The 21,544-nt window shown below is 39.4% G+C and overlaps 2 protein-coding genes across 19 annotated transcripts in view; one reads left to right on the forward strand and one right to left on the reverse strand.

Annotated features, from left to right (window-relative positions):
- Nucleotides 1–40: 40 nt before the first annotated feature.
- The window catches only part of LOC105227669 (myosin light chain kinase, smooth muscle), a 101,306-nt gene continuing 79,802 nt past the window's right edge, over nt 41–21,544 (reverse strand). For 12 of the 18 annotated variants that reach the window (XM_049450883.1, XM_049450892.1, XM_049450890.1 and 9 more), the window contains 11 exons: nt 19,183–19,228; nt 17,822–19,126; nt 17,401–17,746; nt 9,459–9,827; nt 5,377–5,651; nt 5,039–5,277; nt 3,535–3,817; nt 3,119–3,460; nt 2,776–3,052; nt 1,336–2,371; nt 41–1,233 (listed from right to left, as the gene is read on the reverse strand). In XM_049450883.1, the coding sequence (XP_049306840.1) occupies nt 1,010–1,233; nt 1,336–2,371; nt 2,776–3,052; nt 3,119–3,460; nt 3,535–3,817; nt 5,039–5,277; nt 5,377–5,651; nt 9,459–9,827; nt 17,401–17,746; nt 17,822–19,126; nt 19,183–19,228 (4,742 nt within the window). In that variant the 3' untranslated portion in view covers nt 41–1,009. Of the gene's footprint in view, nt 1,234–1,311; nt 2,372–2,775; nt 3,053–3,118; nt 3,461–3,534; nt 3,818–5,038; nt 5,278–5,376; nt 5,652–9,458; nt 9,828–13,188; nt 13,329–17,400; nt 17,747–17,821; nt 19,127–19,182; nt 19,229–21,544 lie in introns of those variants that run through there. The other 6 variants (XM_049450884.1, XM_049450887.1, XM_049450893.1 and 3 more) reach the window with 6 other exon arrangements.
- LOC105227672 (uncharacterized) lies at nt 19,788–21,531 on the forward strand. The gene is made up of 3 exons (XM_011207145.4): nt 19,788–20,066; nt 20,124–20,317; nt 20,382–21,531. The coding sequence occupies exons 1-3, from the start codon at nt 19,921–19,923 to the stop codon at nt 21,413–21,415; spliced, it is 1,374 nt and encodes a 457-aa protein (XP_011205447.1). The 5' UTR covers nt 19,788–19,920; the 3' UTR covers nt 21,416–21,531.

Below are 21,544 nucleotides of genomic sequence, written 5' to 3' on the forward strand. Positions count from 1 at the left end.
TTACTATTTTTTGCTCACAGTAGTACATAAAACCAACACATTGAGCTTCAACGTTTTATTTATGGTAGACAACTCGGCGATTTGATACAATCAAAATGTAAGAACATTGCAGATATAATTTATTATTTTTATAAGTATGTATGTATTTACTTGTATGTAGTCAGTATAGATATATAATTATGTAATTTTAAACAATTAATCTCTATTCATTAACAATGTAATGGTAAATAATGCATAATTACAATATATTTTAGAACAATTATCCTTAGTGGGGATTCACATATACACATATATATGTATGTATGTATATTTTTTTCCATTTATAACCGGGGCAATTACAAGCCAAGGCATTCGAAATGTAAGTACTATCAAAGGTCATGTGTTCTCTGATTACTTGGACGTATGTTTGTATGCGTGTGAGTGGGCAGGCCATTCATTCGGCCAGTATATTCGTTTATCAGATATACATAATCGTTGCTTTAAAATTACTTAATTCTCACTTTTGATTATGTAAGTAATTGTGCGTAATTTTGTACGCAAGGGATGCACAGACTTGCACGGAGTCATAAGTTATGCATTAATATACATACATATGTATGTTTATTCGAGTGTGGGTAGGTTTAGTTGAATTGTGGATGCTGCGCGTAGTTCAAGTGCAGTGATAACAAAAACTTAGAAAAATGTAACAAAACAGGCATGAGATTGTTGGGAAATAAAGTACTTAACAATAACAACAAGCAATAATAACTCGTACTTATTAACAAATTCATCAAAATAAGGCGCCTGGAGGACAACGCGGCGACAACAACAACGCAAATACGGATTAGCGACGTCACGTTTGACTGTTATTGCTATCACACGTGACGCGTATAATCCATAACCGTAAACTGTATTTGTAAGTGGTTTGTGTTTGCCTTCTCGCACGTGCGTCTCAACCGGTTTGCGCTGATTCATTTGGCATTTAGCGTGGCGCCTTTGTTTAAACCGTTGCTGTCACTGCTGCTGCTGTCTAACGTCGTGCCTCCATGCGTCGCGCGCTGGTAGCGACGGTTTGGTGTTGAGACAAGCGCTCGGTTGCCTCACGGACGCGCCCGCTTAGCCGAAGCGCCGCTGTGGAGCGTCCAAGCAGCGGGGAATTGGGCATGGAGGAGCATTGTTTTTGCTGATGCTTTTGTTGCTGTTGCTGTTGTAGTGTTGAATTTGTTGATTTCGTTGAGGCACTTGTAGCGTTTGCTGTGCGGGAAATGTAAAACAAAATATTCTGTTAAAAAAGTTATTGGTAAATTAAACCAAAAAAAAAAAAAATTATACTCTAAAAGCATTTTGAAAAGGTACTTTGGTTAGCGCAGGCGAAGCGTTTATCGGCGAAAACATCTTTGTTGTGGTCTCTCTTGTGTAGTGGTGAAGTTTGTCTGGGTACCAACAATTTAGCGTTAACACATTTGGCATCATCGGCACTGGAGGCCAAATTGAACTTATGCTTCAGCTGTGAGACTTTTCCCGCCGCTTCGAAAATCGGTTTAGGCTGTTGCTTGGCCTTCTCTCGCAACGCATTGTTCTCCAACGATTTCTTACGCATCTTTATGGTATTCGTGAAATCCGAGCGCATTATGGGTTCGCGAAGTGGTGGTGATGCCAACACTGTTGTTGGCTCTGATGGCGCAACTTGCGTCGGCGATGTGAGTGGCATTGCAAGCGATAAGGTTACATTCGCTTGATCAGAAATCCCATCCTCTGGCCGCACTCGCATGGACTCACTATGCTCTCCGTTATCTTTCCCAGCCGTCACTCCATCGGATGACTGTAGACTTACTTGCCGCATGTGTTGCTCTAAAACGCTTATGGATTCATTGCATTTTTCGCCAAAATGCGGCAACGCCAAATTCTCATGTTGCGCGATTTCCTCCAATTTTGTCTTGAGCACATCGTGCGGCACGCCCAGCGACAGCGCCGCTTCTGCATTTGTTGCGTGTAAATCATCCAAAGCGCTGTGCTGCACAATGACCTGCACGGCAGACGCGCCAGCGCAATGGCATGGCATATTTCCACCAACACTGCAATTGGAGCACTCGCTGTAACCGGAATCGCTGCGCTCGCTGCATTGCGATTTGTCGCGCACTTTCAGCGTCTTTTGAATGCGTCGCTGTTGTTCCAGCGTTGTCTGATTCGGCAGCTCAATGCTGAAGTCGTCGTCTTCTTCGTGCAGCGAACCCATCTGCACGGTGGTATTCGGACTGAACATATGATGAATGCCGGATATTGAAGGTCGTGGACTGTTGGGCAAACTGCCGGCGCCGGAAACGGCCGAGTTGCGTCTGGAAGCGGAAAGCGTGGCCATGCGGCCCAAGGCGCGTATAGCATTGCCGGTTTTCTTTCGTTCAATAATAAAGCAAGCAAAGCATTTGAGCGTTTTGATGATGGCGATGTTAGCAAAAAGCAAGCAACAAAAGTGATAAAGCAAAAATAAAAGAAAACAAAAATATTATTAAAGCAAAGCTAACTTTTCATTAAAAAGTAAAGCCATTATTTTCAGTCTTATTGACGCGTATAAAATTAAATTAAAAGATAAAAAAATTTCGATAAAAAAAATACGAAACCAGTATTTTGAATAACCTTAAGCAAATTCATCTTTTTTAATAAACAAGAAAATAAATTTAAAATGGATCATATTTTAAGAAATGCTTACAGGTCAAGTATTAAAGCCAACTATTAACCTTTTCCAATGTAAACTTACTTCTATATTGCTTTTATGTATACTTCATATTCATTCCTTACCTGCCACTTGCGTCGTATAATAAACTTCTTTAGTTTATCTGTGCAGATTTTATTACTGAGGTTCTCATCATGTTCCTGGGTCAGCCACTTCGACTCCAAGCATTGTTTGGCTGTCAAGCGATTTTCTTTGCGATGTACCAATAAATTCGATATGAAGTCCTTTGCCTCCTGGGAAACGCAATCGAATGCTTCGTCATCGAAATCATAGTCAGCGCGTGTAATATTTGAAAAAGTATCGACATCAGTATCACCCATGAATGGCGATAAGCCAGATAAACTAATCAAGAAACAAAAAATATTCATAAGGACCAATTAGATTCCCAGTTAACAGCCAATGACTCACAGCACATAACAAATGACGCCTACACTCCACATATCCGACTGAAAGCCGATTGGCTCGTAACTAATTATTTCAGGTGGTATGAATTCGGGTGTTCCGAAGAGCACGCGCACCGGTGTATTCTTATTTAAACGTTGCGCCAACCCGAAATCGATAATCTTGATTTGATGGCTGGTGCGTGTATGGCACATAATGTTCTCTGGCTTGAGGTCCAAGTGCACGATTGATTGCGTATGCAAGTAGGCGACACCTTCGCACACCTGTCGCAGAAAGAGTATGCAATCGCGTTCGGTCAGCGTAAAATCGTCCGCCACGACGCGTTCGAACAGCTCACCGCCAGTGATGCTTCAAAGGTATAAATAAATGTTTGTTAAAATACATACATATGTACTGATGTATTTAGCAATGAATTCACTTACTACTCCATCACCATGACAATTTCGCGTGCACTCTCAAATGAAGCGGCGAGCTGCAGCAATTTCGGATGTTGTAATGATTTCATAATGGAGATTTCTTCCATTACTTTTTGTCGGTCTTGCGCTTTAATGCATTTAATCACCTTAGCAGCAAGAATTTGTTTTGAATCTTCACGCTCCTGCACCCGATAAACGATTCCGAAGCGACCCTTGCCCAATTCTTCGAGTATTTCGAAGCGACTTTTGAAATCGCCGCCTGACTTAACACAGATCGGTCGGTGAAAATCTAAAAATATAAAACAACGGGAATGTAGGTGACATAATATTGCAGACAATGTATCAAAAATCCACAAGTTTAACAGTTGGCATAGGGCAATATTTTTTTTTTCGACATTGACCAGATTCGAAAATTTGTTGAATGTTTAAAGCGTAAAGTTCTCAAAGTTTTGCTGCATGTTTGTAACAGTAACGGGTGTTTTAGTAGTCCGATCGGCAATACTTCTTTCGAAATTGGTTTTTTGAGAGCTGTTATTTGAATTATAGGCAGTTTGGTTTGCTACTTCATAATAAAAAGAACTACTTCGAAACAACGTTTGAAAATTGCCAAATTTATTACCAAAATAAAGTGCAGTACGGTTCAGTATACGGTAAATTTTATCTCCAACAGAGTCGTTAATTCGAGCAATGATCGCTTTCATATCACATTTACTCTTGTAGATAATTCACACCCTTTAAAATGCCATACAAACCGCAGTGAGACGCTACTGCTGCTGTCGAAGAAGACCCCACAATCCACACTACTGGAACTGTGCCCAACCACTTTATGAAAGATTTTGGATTGTGGACTTACAAAATTGTCACATTTGGCGCAATGGTAATCTACAAACCATTATTGAAATACCGTTACATCTTCAAACAATCACTGGTCGATATTTTTCAAAAATAAAGCCATCCACAATTTATAGACAATAGGGAACGTTATATAGGCGTAACTATTGACCTTTTCGTGTTTAAATTGGAGGATATGGACGACCTTTGGTTCGAAAAAGATCGCGTAACATTCCATACAGCCAACCAAACCACCAATTTATTAAAGGAAACTTTTGGTGAGTGCATTATCTGTCGTTATGGGCTACTAAGCTATTTTTTGTGGGGTTATGTAAAGTCGCTTGTCTACGCTGATAACCCCAAGAAGATTGACGTATTGGAGGAGAATATTTGCCTTGCTGCGAAAAGTGGTCGCCAACCGCAGCGGTCATTTGCTCGAAATTATTTTCAAAACATAATGGCAAGTCCTTTTTTATAATAAAGTTAAATTATTGGACATAACATTAAATTAAATGCGTTTTATTCCTTCTGGAAACCACATGTCACAAAAAAATACCCTTTGTTTTTAACCTAATTGAATAAAAAGTATGAAACTTTTTTCTCAATGGCTTATTTTTTAACTTTGGTAAGAGTACAATGCTTTTGTGTTACCGTGTAAATTCGCGCACGCTACACTCACCTTCTGTTGGGATTTCTTGGGCTTGTAACTCTACCGGATCGCTGGGCAAACTGGGTGTGCTGCAGCCATGCACATTTTTGGCGCGCACTCGAAATCGATATGTGGCGCTCGGTGTCAAATTCTTAACCGTGTACGCTAATGAGTCCACAACGGTAGCGATTTCGTGCCAACCGCTTTCGCCACCAGCCAAATCGTCGGTCTCATCATTCGGTTCGGCAGGCACCTGCTGCATTTCAATGCTGAAATTTTAAAGAACATAGAAGATTAACAATGTTAGCAAATACAAACATGTGCATAAAGCAATCAGTGTTGCATTGTAGTTTGCGGTTTATACGCACATAAAGCCGGTAATCATGCAGCCGCCATCGTAGGGTGGGCCGCACCAAGCGACCGCAATGCGATCGGGACCTTGTGAGATGCTTGGCTTGCCGCTGGGCGCATCTGGCGGACCCTCCACCGCCACCGAAGCTGCCGCTGCATCGCTGCCCAACGCGTTCATGATCTCCACCGTGTACTTGCCACTATCATCTGCCGCAATCTCAGTTATGAGCAGCGTCGAACGCTTAGCGCTGCTGCGTATGGAAATGTTGCGCTGCTCGACGATCGGACGGCACTACAAAGAAAACATTCCAGAGACAACAAAATATGTGCAATCATTAGTTAGCATTAGTATTCAGTGCTGAAGTGTAACAATAAATATATATGTATATCTGCATGTGTAACTTCAAATGATGCGGTGTAAGGTGTTAGACTGACAGGGAATATAGTATGTACGTAGATAAATAGCAGCTTGGCATACATATCTTGGCGTCGGTATTTGACAACAGTGGAATGGAATCCAGGGGCACAGCTGAGCAGCGAGCGATCGATCAATCGATCAGTCGAACATCGGTACTCATTGGCTTAGTTAACAAGACAACAAATCAGTCAGACAATTAGCTCGTTAGTCAGTCAATCAGTTACGCGCTGAGCTCCAGTTAGCCACCCACCCAGTTTGCTGTTCGCCATGTTTCACTGAAATAAGCCCTTGGAAATGTGAGCAAGCCCTGGTTGCGCGCACTGCCACAAAAAAGCATTGTTCTTGCGGTTTTTGAGGTCATTACGTATGTACATATGTTGGTATATTCAAAGTTGTGTGTGCGTGTAATTATGTATGCTCTCATGTATTTATGTATGTATATATGCATAAAAACATGTGATGGTATGACGATGCGAAGGCAAAGGCGACCAAGACGACGCAGCAGGTACATAGCCTTACCGCAAGCCGATCGTGACAATTCTCTTCTTTTATACTTAAAATTATTAATTTTTGTGCATTTGTCTTGGTATTTTGCTTTTGTTTATTATTGCATTATTTATTTCCACAGTTTGCTTGCGTCAGTATTTAAAAAAGCTGAGACTGATGAACCCCACAAAACCTCAAGTCAATGGCGAATGCTTTGCTATAGAAGTGTCCGATCAAAACAAATGTAATACGTAGGTAGACAAGTAAATATGTGCATTTTTATCGCACTAATTTTGTCTATAAATGGCAATGGAAGACAGCAAGCTTTGAGTAATGGCTTCACGAAAAATCTTGGAAGCGTCTTTGGAGATAATCATTTAACTGAATTTGACTTAAAAATAGTAGGACCTTGTAGTTCTCAGTTAAAAGCAAGGAACTGACCTCCAATAATTGATGTAGCGCAGACACGGTGAAAATTGTATATTTTCTTTAAACGGAATCCATCATAATTAAACATTTTATACATTATAATTTTAAATTTGGAACTAACATTCGAAAGACACCTGTATAAATTTCGCAGAAATTGGTACGTGATATATAGAATTTTGAGTTAAAAAAAATATAAAGAGGAATTTCATGAAATAATGAAATAAATCATAAAGTTATTTTGGATGTTCGTAAACATATCAAAGAAACGTAATAAAAAACTTAATAAAATCAAATTTCGCCATATAAATGTGTTTTTTTTTTAATACGATACTAATAGCCCATTCTTCGCAATATTATCTGACATCGTTAGAATAACGGAAGGATCAATGAAACACATTTTGAAAGATCATTTAGGTCCAAGAAAAAAACACGATTGGTTTCAAAATCACTAAATTTTGTGTTCGAAAAACAGCGTCGCGGTAACGTCTGTGAGCAATGCTTTCCGACTACCAGGATGCCATGAAACGTATTATTAATAGCGATGAGTGCATGCTTACGATGCAAAAACATACGATAAACCGTCCGAATATCGGGGCGAAAGTGAGCCAAAGCCGAAAAAAACATGCGAAAGCAGGTCAAAAATCAAGATTATGTTGACAGTTTTCTTCAATTATCGAGGTGTGGTGCACTCCGAATTACTTCCGACCGGCTAATCTGTAAACAAGGAATACTATTTATTTGTTATGAGTCGTTTGCTCGAAGGTATTCGTAAAAAAAGGCGGGAAATATAGGCCGACAACTCTTGGATCTTCCACCACTCGAATGCATACTGTATAAATTCTTCGTGAGGAGGTCGCCAAATTTTCAACGAATATCGTGCCGCAACCACCACCGGATTTAGCTCCATGTGACTTCTAGCTATTTAGCAAACTCAAATACCCACTCCGGTGAAACCGTTTTAAGTCAATTGTTGGCATTAAACGTGAACCGCTCCGCACATTGAAAGCTATTCCGGAAATAGGCTTTAGAAAAAGTTTCGAAGATTGAAAGAAGCGGTGGCACAAGTGTATTGGCTTTAAGGAGATAATAAGAATTTTAAAAATATGAACGAAGTCTTAATATTTTTTGCCCACACAGTAAAACCAATTTGAAACATATGATACAAAAAAGTAGTCAAGTAAACTACTAATTCACATCTAAGAATTCCTTGTTGAAATCGAACTAGTTACAACTGTTGCTTCGTCAGTGATAATTAAAAACAACGCATTTACATTTAGCTTTTATTTCGATTCAGGGATGGTCCATGTAATTAAACTGAACTTTATTTCTTTGTTATGAAAGAGAATCCTTTAACCAAACCTGATTCCATAAGACAGTATTAGGAACAACTACCAGCCTCGAAAATGGATAACATGCTGACTAATTGAGATTGAGTTGAGTTTATAAGGTAGTTTACAACCTCTTTATTTTACTGTTGGGTTCGTACATATGCGACTATACTTAGCAGACGATACCCACTATTCCCCTAGATACTTATATGCAAATATGGATATTGAATAATAACTTATGATGTTAAAATAATGAACGTGTGGCGCCTGGGTAGAAAGATATATTAATCTCGAATCGAATAAATTGTCTCAAATGCATTTAAAGAGTGCAAATGTTAAATTAGATTTAATTAACTTTAGATGATTTAAGATTAATTTAATATACATTTTGATTGACTTCGATTAAGTTTTTGCACAAAAGCACATCTTTTTGTTAATAAGCAGCTGACCAGGCTGACTTTTGTTACACTTTTACTAAGCTAGCGAGCACCATCCTCACTACTCTGCTTCGAAAGTTCAGAGAAAGTCCCTACGGTCATTACAAAAATCAAAAATTATGTTTGCCACGAAGTTTGCAATACCCAGAAGACAGCGTTGGAGACCCTATTCATATATATGTGGAGCATGATGATTTCCTTCCTTTTTTCCCCAAGAAGCTGTTAATTTAACGGACCACTTAGCATATAACCGCCATTAAAACTGATCGATCAATATCAAGTTCATGTATGCAATCTTTTATATTTGTAAAGGGTATTATAGTTTCACTTGTAGCCAAGAATAGCAGATGTGTCGTCACTTTAAGTCGACGGTCAATTGAAATGTCATGAAACTCTAACAATATTCCAGCGCTATCTTACCAAAGACCAAATTTGCATTCAAATTTGCATTGAATTTACAGCAAATATATTTTAATTAGTAAATCCACGGAAATCTTCTAAAAATATGTTAATTTAAAGAATTATAAAGATTAATGATGAAGTCATAAAATGATTTCCATTTATGCAACATGCTTTCAGTCTCAAATCTCAACTTATTAGAGAAATTTCTCAAGAACTAAACCACAATAAAATTAAACTTTCTCACAAAACCCTATGCGGTAGTTTTCCCTGCAGACTAAGCGCTACTGCTTTGTTTGCTTCATACCTACGGTGCAGTGTGATAGGAGAAAAGGCGTTAGTAACTAAAGTCGGCTTTATTATTGTTGCCTACAATGACGCAATTTGCATTTACGTTCTGGTTTAAAGTCAAGTAACCTTTAAAGGTGCGCCAACGTCAGTTGTCTGCCCAACCACCAACCGGGCACCGCCATATACTTTTATGGCATAACCAGCGCCATAGGGTAATAAGAAAAAGAAATAATGAAGCGCCTGCCGTGGTTTGTTAGAAGGAATGTTAATATAATTAAATGTAAACGGTTTAAAATGCTTATGACACTTACCCCTTTGTACCAGCAGACTTGTGCACGCGGTACAGCCTCGTAGCAGACGCTCAACTTAACGCTACCACCAATGTGAGCAGTGCAATCCTGTGGACCCTCTAAAATGCAAGCAGGTACTTCTGGCAGCTCGGAACCGTTCAGCGCTTCAATAGCCTTATCAGCGGCACTTGTGGTTTCTGTAGAATCGCCTTGGAGGGACGTAGGTCCTGGCAGCACAACCAGACTGGTGTAGGCGCGCAGTGTCGAACTGGACTTACCGCAATGTGTGACACTCAATTGCACTTCGCCGCAGTGATGCGGCTGGACGTTCTGTATGCGTAGTATGCGGACACCGTCTGATTCATTGGTGACACGCGCCGCGCCAAACTGCTGCACAGCAAACGGAAGAGCAGCACCGAAAAATAGAAAGCAGAGCGCGCAAAATGCAACGATTAAGAAAACAATTCAAAATACACATAATGCTTGTTCCGCTATTTACGCGGAATAATGAACAATGGGAGAGTTATATTTGGAGTTATCTACAACACGCGCGCTAAGCGAAGTTGAAGGTGAAATGAACAAATGCTTTGTATGCCTTACCCGCACTTAGGCACTCGGCAGATAGTTATAATGCGACACTTGCACTGCAGCGATATACACCAAACAGGTATATACCTATATATGTACACGAGTATGTCTATGCAAGATACACTTAGATATGCTGATCGCAATTTTCACTAGCCGAACCGCCTATTATAACAATGTATTATTTTTTCAGATATCAGTATAAAATAAAAGAAATATTGTGAAAAGTGAATCGAAAGAACGAAATGGAAACGCGAATGTTTTGGAAATTTACGCGGCACTCAACACAACACGGCGACAACTAATATCGAACTGACAATGCGAGGCGTCGCAGCTGTGCTAATTAATTGCGCCCGCTCAGCTTTTTTCCGTCAATAGTTGCGTTGTTGGCCCACTTGGCGCCGATCTCAGTTTGGCAATAATCCCAGCTGAGAGCAATGAAAATATATTGCTACAACAACAAATTTCCATAAGGCAAGTCAATTGGGACGCCAAGAGCCTAAGTGAACTGTTAAAGTCATCAGAAAATGACAGTTATGCTCAGAACGCCGCACGTCACTGAGTGCTACCCGGGGAAATTGAGTGCGATCATTGACTTACGCTCTAACGACATGTTCTCACCTTCTTCGACAGCTCATTTAACAACGATAATGTAAATGGGCTCCTTATCAACATTTATTTAAGCTCTTGCTCAGGTATAATGAATAACAGTTATCACAAACGAAGAAAGCAAGTCTCTCCGAGATTAAAGGGAACCCTGAAATGCTAGAGATAATACACAACATCTATTTTTAATCCCACTCTAATCTCTAATATCAGTGTCTGAGAAGAATTTTCGGATCTTTTTATCGTCAAAGTTTATATGAAATCCTTTAGCAAAGAGCAAAGTGTGAAAAATAATAAATCGCAATTGAAAAACAAAATTGAACCTAATCGTTTCTATTTGTATTGACGACGCTGCTCGAACCAATGATTGAGTCTCTCCAAATTTCTATAGTGCGAATAAAACCAGGAATATTGCTCAGTGATTTTTAGAAGGTGATTTTTCTGGAAGATCCAGTTCTCTACATCAAAGAAAGTGTTGCTTAACTGCTTTATCATGCTTTCCAAAACATCCTGCGAGTACACTTTTACCCCAGTTTTACTTTCATCTGTCGATCCTACTTTGCTTCAAGCACATTGTCATAAGATCACGGCCTACGATAGTCTTCTATGTTCATCTGGAATAAGTCTTTGATCGGGTCAATATAGCCATTACTTTGACATATTTTTCTTTCTAAGTCATGATCTGTATACGTTTGAGTGAAACGATCAACCAGGTATTATTTATCTAACTGGACTAATTTCATGAACACAACGTTTTCATTATTATTTTCTTACAGAAGTAATTACTATAACCAGACATACGTTCCAATGATCGAGCACGGACACTATTTTGGAAAGGTTTTGTTCAAATTATCTTTGATAAACGGGCATGATTTCTTAACATTTTGTCAAGAAAATTGTGCATAATTTATAGTTCCCGCTCTTTTAACTTTTTATTAATTTTTGTGGATTTGAGACAGTTTTTTTAAGGATAATATATAAAATTTCGCGGTGGCTCAACGAAAACTAATTGGATAATTGTCATTCATTCACTTCTGGCTGACATTGGCTCACATTTATAGGTTCAATAGAAATATAGTCCTGAGTTGCAGACTTTAATAAAACATTTTAAACAATCGTTTTTGCCACGCCACAGCCCATATGGACAGCTCCCTTATCCGGACAGCGACGGTGAGTGTCCGGTGATGAGGAATTTCACTTCGGTTATACCCGAACCTTCTCCTTCCCTACTTGTTGTGGATTTATTCTTCCCGTGACAAATTGTGTTTGTTGTGATAGAGGTGTGGGCTTAGATGCCTTGAACAATACATTAACTGCATAAATATTAAGGAATTAGATTGGACATCACCGAACAAGCAAATACAGTTTTAGCTATCAATATCTATTAAAAATATATTGCAGCTTTTTCGACAAAGAAGATAACGTGATGAGACTTCCAATGGCAGACCGCCGATTAAGGGTGCGCAAGATAATTCAGACAGTAGACATCGCAACAGACCGCGTGGTACACACTAAAGACCAAGGAAAAGTAGATTTCACCCTTCAAGCCCAAGGTGGTTAGAAGGTGGAATCTACATTGTTACCAGGAGAAGAGCAAAACGGTTAAAGAGGTTTTATATGCCAAATTCTTGAAATGATTCGACGCCAGTTTGGAGAAAAAACAGTTCCATTGGCGAAGTGAAAAGCACTCTCCGTCATGAAGAACTACTTTGAGGACCTACAGAAAACGTATTTTTAGACGGGTAAACAAGGTTGAACCACACACAAAGTCAAGTTTATTGAGGTAAAATGCACTATTTTGATAAATTAATCGCCATTTTTCTAAAATTTTCTTAAACTAAGTATTTATCCGAATTCCCATGTAGATTTAAAGCCAATTATTTATAATTTATTCCATAAATGCTATGAGGCCTAAAGCTTTTGCCAGATGACAAAATCGATTACTGCAGCTAAACTAAATATGCTAATTCTAATAATTAGTAAGCAAAAAGTTTCACACTTTGAGCCGGTAAGGGGAAACATCACAAAAGTGCCGTTATTGGCTATATTTGTATACATTTAAATTTGAAGCTACTTATTTGTCACTTAGTCACTGAGTCCACACACTTAAGTATATTTACATACATACATACATACATGTGTGCCATATATGTTTATGTTGAGAAATGAATTTATCTGGGCTGCTATTCATAAAGTTTATATTTAGAGATAATTAACACGAGATAAGCTCCCTAAACATAAGTATATTTATATGTAGGTATGTTTGGCTGGGTGCCCAAGCGTTTCGATAATTATGATTTTTGTCAACAAGAAAGTGTAAACAAACACTGTAGCTATAAGTTAAAATCACTTCCGCGACCGAAGGCACAAAATTAGGGGCAAGCATTGTATCAACTGCACCCCACCACCATTCGAAAATTGTTATCATTTTTCATTGGACATTTTGGAAATTATTCGACACAGTTAAACTTATCACTTATCACGTAGATATGAAACGCCGCGCGACATTTTTTATTTATTTTTTTTTTTTTCAAGAAAAATGTTTAAGCTCTGCGGATACCTTTTTGAGTAGCATGGCGCTTTTGTTATTGTTTTTCGATCACTTTTCAAATATGTACATACAAAACCATATTTTCGATAGTGCGTTGGAAGCGCACCGCCTCGAAGTTCTCCGACAACTGACTGATCGACTGCTTAGTTTGTTGAGTCAACGCTTTGCTGTCGCGGAGTGCCCAAAGTCATGTGCATGCATACATTTACCAATATGAGGGCAGTATATTACGGATGGCGGTTATCGACAGCGCTGTGCGTTTAACGAAATCGCGGCAACCCAAGCAGCTGAACTCGAAGCGCGCTCATCAAGTGTCGATGTTCAGCCGCCGGCGTTAAGCGTCCAGCGCCTGAGTGCATAAGTGGGCATATCGCGTATTTTTGAACTTACTGCGGCAATGGGTGTGTTACAGCACGGTGTCAAGATTGCGATTTTGCGACGTTGTGAGGAGGAAAGTCAGAGGAATCAAAACAAAGCACGCATTTTAGATTTGAGCAAGTCAAAAATGTTGGCTGGTGTAAGCTAAGGAAAAAAAATGATTTCACATAGCACCACAGCTTCAAGTGCAGGCGTTTGTTTGATTTTCGAAACTGCTACTCCACTTTTACCGCTTTTAATGCGCTCTTTTCTTTGCTTTGCTGCTGTGTGTACGAGCACTCCACTGCTGGCGCTTACACAATAGCTGTCCATTACTTTACTGCTTGAATTTCGCAATATTTATTGTTGTTATATGTACCAATTAACATATTTACACTCCTAGAGAATTTCGTATTTTTATATTATTTTCTTTGACTCATATGGGCAGCTTAAATTCGCCAGCGCGCGTACTGATTCATTTAGCTCGATCATGCTCGACACCAATGTTATTGTAATAAAATCTTTTAATAAGACGAAATCATGGCAATCATTAAAATACCGAGCTGAATTAAACTTGAAACTCACGCTGGGAAAGGGTAGATCACGTAGGTCCGACTCCCTAGTGGACCTTACATCATCTACACAGATGGCTCAAAAATTTCTAATGGCGTGGGACCCCAAATCTATTGTTCGGAGTTGAATATTGGCCAAGCCTTTAAGCCTCCGGAATGCTACAGTATCAGTAGACGAAAGTCTTTGCGGTCAGGAAAGTGGTTGAAATGGGTAGCAACATAAGTAACGAGATAAAGAGGGTCAATATATACATACATAAGTGAATAGATTGGAGCAATTAAAGCAATAATCTCACATCGCATTAAAAACGATACATAAAAATTTCCGATTTAAGGACACGCAGTATCACTAAGAAAAATAACATGCTGTTTACTCACACGGTCTCAAAAAGACTGCAAGGCGGTTGTTGGACTAATGACAGGCCATATCTTCTTGGCATCACATGCGAGCCGAATGGGCACAAGGAACGACGAAACATGCAGAAAGAGCAAAGAAGTAGACATGAGAAAGACACTGAACACCTCCAATATAACCTCTCCTAACCCAAACTCGAAATTAAGATGAATCCACAATCTTTGCTTTGAAGAAGCTCAACATACCACTGTCTCGGATATGGCTACAGCTACAGTTTTGATAACCAAAGCTTGTTTGTCGGGTTGAATTCCTATCACCTATTTGTGTTTTTTTCTTAAAAATAAAAGTTGAAATATTGTCCCACTGTACTACGTTGAATACAACAACAGCATAGCTGAGTGGGTCATCAAACACACTTGCTACTATGACTGAAGAAATTTCTGTTGTCACTGAGTAATTGGCATTCACGAATACCGCAAACTTCGGATAGTATTTCTTATGTCACGAAATGTTCCATTTGTCTGACACAATAAACACATTTGGTCAAGTTGTCATTGAGTAATTGGCATTCACGAATACCGCAAACTTCGGATAGTATTTCTTATGTCACGAAATGTTCCATTTGTCTGACACAATAAACATTTAAGAGTGCCAAAGTCAAAGCGCATACAGAGCGGCAAGCCGAAGAAGCAACATAAGGTGCGCAGATGTATTGTGACCTTGAGCTATACATATATATATATGTACATATGAATAGATGCGAGCAAAGAATGAAAGTTTCAGAAATATGTGGGATATGCTTCATTCATTTATATACTCTTGCAACAGTGAAACCAATAGAGAGAAATTTATAGTTCTATATATATACATAAGTTATCTGGACGATACGACTTCAATTCCAAGGGACTGTCTGTCCACGCCCGCATAACGTCTTTAAGCAGATACTTATGTATAACTATGGTGAGCACAGGATAATATGTATGTATATTATAACGGGTGATTTTTTTTGAGGTTAGGATTTTCATGCATTAGTATTTGACAGATCACGTGGGATTTCAGACATGGTGTCAAAAAGAAAGATGCTCAGTATGCTTTGACATTTCATCATGAATAGACTTACTAACGAGCAACGCTTGCAAATCATTGAATTTTATTACCAAAATCAGTGTTCGGTTCGAAATGTGTTTATCGACAAATTTTGTTCAGCGATGAGGCTCATTTCTGGTTGAATGGCTACGTAAATAAGCAAAATTGCCGCATTTGGGGTGAAGAGCAACCAGAAGCCGTTCAAGAACTGCCCATGCATCCCGAAAAATGCACTGTTTGGTGTGGTTTGTACGCTGGTGGAATCATTGGACCGTATTTTTTCAAAGATGCTGTTGGACGCAACGTTACGGTGAATGGCGATCGCTATCGTTCGATGCTAACAAACTTTTTGTTGCCAAAAATGGAAGAACTGAACTTGGTTGACATGTGGTTTCAACAAGATGGCGCTACATGCCACACAGCTCGCGATTCTATGGCCATTTTGAGGGAAAACTTCGGACAACAATTCATCTCAAGAAATGGACCCGTAAGTTGGCCACCAAGATCATGCGATTTAACGCCTTTAGACTATTTTTTGTGGGGCTACGTCAAGTCTAAAGTCTACAGAAATAAGCCAGCAACTATTCCAGCTTTGGAAGACAACATTTCCGAAGAAATTCGGGCTATTCCGGCCGAAATGCTCGAAAAAGTTGCCCAAAATTGGACTTTCCGAATGGACCACCTAAGACGCAGCCGCGGTCAACATTTAAATGAAATTATCTTCAAAAAGTAAATGTCATGAACCAATCTAACGTTTCAAATAAAGAACCGATGAGATTTTGCAAATTTTATGCGTTTTTTTTTTTAAAAAAAGTTATCAAGCTCTTAAAAAATCACCCTTTATTAGGATAATAAACTGTAACTTGCCACAGAGCCTCGCAGTAGCAATGGGCAGCCGTGGAGTTAAAAATTTTGGAAAAATGATCGTGGCCCGCCATCTAAGAAGTTTAATGCACAAAGCTCCGAAACCACTTAAGATACAATAACAAAATGCCTTAAACACTACTGACACTGTAAAATATATGAAAGATGATAACCGTCATATAACGGTCTGTTAGAAACTACTGAAAGCGCGATAAATCAATAAATAAACAAGGTAGAGGCATTCAATTTTACTCCCGAGATGTAATAAGTGGGATTTATAGCAACCGGGATAAAAAAAACCAATAGGTGTGGCACCGCCCACACTAAGGTAAAACACATGGAGATATGTTATTGCAATTCGAATCAAATCCTTTCCTGATAACAGACAGTATATCTGTAAGTCAAAAAGGGTGGAATCGCACGAAGGCTTCTCATAGCCGCCATATACCTATTGCAACGATTTACATATATATAGCGCATATATCGGCCAATATGTAAGTTAGCTTCCATATAACTGATATCACTATTCTCTAACATCTGTATTTGTGGTGGTAAGTAGACCTCAATGAAACTCAGGGAGCATATATGTAAATAGTATGTGACACATTTATAGTATATACCTATCAATATTTCTCCGGCTTTCTTCTTTGTAAGTTGCAAAAGTTCGGTTACAACCGAGCTTAGTCCTTCCTTATTTGCTTTATTTTTATGGAATAAATGCGTAAATCTGTGTTCGCCACACTTAAAGCTTACTCATTTTCGAAAGATTAGTAAAATAGTAAAAAAATTCCAGATGTGTAAAGCCTTTTGGATCATAGATAATAGCACTGATTTACTTACTTACAAGAAATATGCGTATGTTGTCCACAGGTATGTATTAATAACTGTATTCATTAGCGCAGTGAAGATATGTGTTAGTCATAGTCGAATGTTAAACTTTAACGAAATGTAGTTGCTAAAAATAACTTCTGTTTTTTCATAACTCACCTTTGTTATTTCCCCAACGAATGAGTCATTTGCGTTTTCTTCATCTACATAGTCGGAAATGATTTCACGACCGGCGACAAACCATTGTACGCTGACTTCAGGTGGATGAACATGCGCACAAAACACCACTTCGTCTGCACCGGCATTCGTTAGCACCGGCAGCGGCGATTTCAACAGTATTGGCGCAGACTCGACAACATCATCGGTTTCATCGACGCTCAGCTGACATGCAGTGCTGCAGGTCAGGCCGCTGGCAGTGCGTACCTCACAAGTGTATTTCCCGGAGTCTAAATCGAAAACGTCGTTTATGCGCAGACAGAGCACACCGTTGCCATGGTCAATTTGGCTAAGAAAATGACGAAAATTAAAAATATATGTATACCACAATATTCACTATGAGTCTATGACTTAATAGACTTACTTAAAATCGTCATCATCGACCAACACTTCACCGTTACGCGTCCACGTATAAGTGTAAGGTTCATGGCAGTCCAATTCGAAGCGCAAGTCAACAGTCTCACGTTCGTGAGCTTCTACTTTGGCGGGGAGTGCTCGAGAAATACTCGGTTCTCTAAGACGTGCTGTCAATGCATCACTTTCTGTTGCTTCGAATTTCACCCAAGTGCTTGTGAGCAACGGTTCATTATCACACTGAATGATGCAAGTGTACAGACCTTCGTCTTCCTCCGTCACATTGTCAATACAAAGCAGTGCTTCGTGTTCGTTCACCACAATCTGTACACGTTCATCATCTTCGCCCAGCTCAGTGCCATTATGATAAAACTTGCAGGATGGCACCGAAGAACCGCGATAGCCAGTAGCCAACGCCATGCGGCCGCCTATAGCCGTCGATGGTCCCATAATACGTCTACGTAGGTGTGCATTGCGTTTCGAAGAACTTGCACGAACACTACGCACGGAAGGAGAACGTGAGTAGCGCGAGCGGCTAATTACATCTAAACGTGCTGTAGCTTCAATGCGTCCATAGTCATTCTCCAAGGTGATGCGATACAGACCAGCATCATCGAAAGTGACTTCGTCGATCTCCAAGAAACGCAAATCATCCACCTCCTTCACAGCGATCCGGGCAGTAGGCGTAACAATCATACCCTCTTTGTCCCATGTCGACCAAGGTGTTGGGTGACCGGTAATCGCGCATTGGAAACGCACATTGTCACCCTCCTCGACGACACGACTGTGGGGAATTGCTAGGAATTTCGGCGCAGCTAAAGTACGAGTGTCCAACATTGCGCGTCGATAGCTGCCTATGCGACCATCACTCAGATCGATTTGCGACGAACGGTAAGAGAGGCGACGAGGCGAAAAGCAACGGTTGGGTGTGGAGCGCGGTGTTGAACGTGGTGTTGAGTTTGCCGAGAGTAAACCGCTGGGACGGGACAGCTGACGATTTAGCATATTCTCCTTTTCCTCAGGCACATCGACAATAATACAAGCCGAGGATAGTGTGCGGCCAAGATTATTCTTTGCGACGCATGTGTATTCGCCTTCATCCTCTGGATAAATGCGTGGTATGCTCAGTGTGGCCTTGATGCCGTCGTAGGACATTGTGAAATCTTTGCCACTCGGTAGCACACGTCCATCCTTCTCCCATATGATTACCGGTTCCGGGAGTGCCTCAACATGGCATTCCAAAGTGATGGCATCACCGTCACAGCAACGTAAGTCACGCAGATGACGGATGATACGCGGGAAGGTTTCCACGTTGCTGTGAATTATACACAATAACATTTGAATATCTTTCATTTAATGCGGCATACTCACCCGTGCCGAATAGATCCTTTTTCCATTTGCGAATTGTTGAGGATATCTATAAGGAAATGTGTTTTAAAATTATGAAAGACTCAAAACACTTTTTTTATTATAAACAATTCTAACTGAATTATATTTTGCATATCTTAACCCCAACGTGAGTACATACATATATGAAACGTAAACATATTTGAAAGTAATTAACGTTTTAACGTGTTTCAAAATTATAATAAAAGCGAAGTGAATTTTTCGTTCTTGCAGAAAAAGGAAACTCAAAATCAGAACTTTCCGGAAATTAAAGAATAAATTGCATACATGAAGGCGAAGTCATTGGACTAACTGTTTTCGGCGACACCTATCGGTCATTTTTATAGCATGCCACGTATTTCACTTTTGATTTCATTTAACCGAAATAAATGTGTTTGATTGTTAAACTAAAAATCTTTAGCTAATTATACACGTGCCTACCCATTTCTTAATCTGCTTTGCAGAAATAGCAGATATAGGTATGCATTTTAGCCTTGCCTTGGGAATGTATCTAAATCCTACGAGTAAAATGCACTAAAAATGAATGCAGTAGGGTGGCAACATCAATTGTCTAAAAGTGTTTTGTAGTGTTTGTTTTTCCGCCACATCTGGTACTTTTTATAAGCAGTTGTCTAAATATAGATGCATTTCATTTACAATTTCTATTGCAAAATTTTCATAACATTTATAGTAGTGTCGTTATCAATAATAATTTAACAAAAAATGATTATGATTCAAATGGAATTGGAACCAGGATTTCGCAAAGCAGACCTTAACAATATACCAACGGTGCGCAGCGAAACAATATTCGGGTTCGTCACAAGAATTGCCACCAGCGGTGGTAGCGTGAAGAACCAATCAACCGGCAGGTATGTTTATGAACAAATTAAAATAATATGTAATAATCATTAATATATTGTATTTAGTAATAGCACAGATGTGGATTTACTCATAGACTATGTACAAGTGAGAAAAGCCGGAGATATTTTTGATGTGCGTGCCGTTGTCTTTCCGGCAGCAAGTGGTGGAAGCCATGAGTCGCATGTACGCGTTTCATTAAAAGTAGATGAGAAAAAGGACGAAATTTCAGAGACAAAATGCGGTCTCTGCACAAAGAAAGGTATGTTTTTCTCATACTATATCAAACACCAGCATATAATGCGAAATTATATTGCCTTTTGCAGAATCTTGTCCACATATACTAGCTTTTATTTTCTGGCTGCATCGCAAGAGCACAGATACCGAATCTACGGCAATACTGGATTTTTGGGGTAAAGAAACGGAAGCATTAATCGAGGAGGAACGTGGGGAGACATTGCGCATTCGTGACATATTCGCCTGTGACGAATTACGTCTTGAAGCTGATTTGGAAGCAGCTGCAGTAAGTGAAAGCGAAGGGCAAGCTTTCTTCGAGGCTGTGCTTGATGAGATGGACAATTTAGGCTTAAAAGACTCGGCTCTGTACCGTCATTGCAGATCGGTATTGGAAGAGTTCGAGCCGGTATTCATTCATCATACAATGTTGGATGCATCAAACAATGGTGTAAAGAGTTGCCGTACCTTTGGCCTGCACATGGAGGAACAAGCTAAACATGGACTTTTCGAACGACTTTCAGAGGTCTCAAAAACTAGCTATAAGACACGGCTTTGGCTAGAAACGCAATATATGCGATTACGTTGTTCTCTCATACATCGCATCGCATCTAGAAAAGATTCCTTAGAAGATGAAAATATTTTGGAACTGCTTTTCTGTAAAGAACGCGAACTCAATGCCGAGGAACGACAACAACTGAAGCAACATAAACGTTTTATATTAAAACAAACAGAAAAACTAGAAAACAAGACATACACTGAATGTGGTTTGTTGCTTAATGAAAGCTATCCATATATCTGCGCATCGCCTGATGGAATTACCGACGACCACATTGTGGAAATAAAAGCACCAAAAACTGACGATGAATTTGAAAAGTACTTAGAGGGACGTGAGACAATTGCGCCCAAATACATGGCTCAGATACAGATTCAAATGTATATGGCAAACGTGACTAAAGCTTTGTATTGTGTACTAAGTCCCACATTTGACACAAACGGTGCCTTGCATTATGTCTGGGTACAAGCCGACATGGAATTTGTTGCGAGCTTACTCGGAGCTGCTGAGGATTTCTGGAAAGATGTGGTATTTCCTCGACTCAACAAAATCTATCTTGGTGGCCCATAAAGTAGTGTTTAAATGTTTAGTTTATATGAAATGCAATGGAGCGCAATCTTTTCTAACTTTAAAATGTAATAAAAAAAAAACTATATATTTCAATGCCAAAAAAATGGAATTTTACTCTCTTCGATTGAA

This window comes from Bactrocera dorsalis, chromosome 3, assembly GCF_023373825.1.
Source record: "Bactrocera dorsalis isolate Fly_Bdor chromosome 3, ASM2337382v1, whole genome shotgun sequence".
NCBI lineage: Eukaryota > Metazoa > Arthropoda > Insecta > Diptera > Tephritidae > Bactrocera > Bactrocera dorsalis.

Bases quoted from the DNA above. Each gene is read 5' to 3' on its own strand.
- LOC105227672 (XM_011207145.4), top strand. From the start codon at position 19,921: ATGATTATGATTCAAATGGAATTGGAACCAGGATTTCGCAAAGCAGAC. The intron at 20,067-20,123 runs GTATGTTTATGA...TATTGTATTTAG, and splicing joins AAGAACCAATCAACCGGCAG to TAATAGCACAGATGTGGATT. The intron at 20,318-20,381 runs GTATGTTTTTCT...TGCCTTTTGCAG, and splicing joins CGGTCTCTGCACAAAGAAAG to AATCTTGTCCACATATACTA.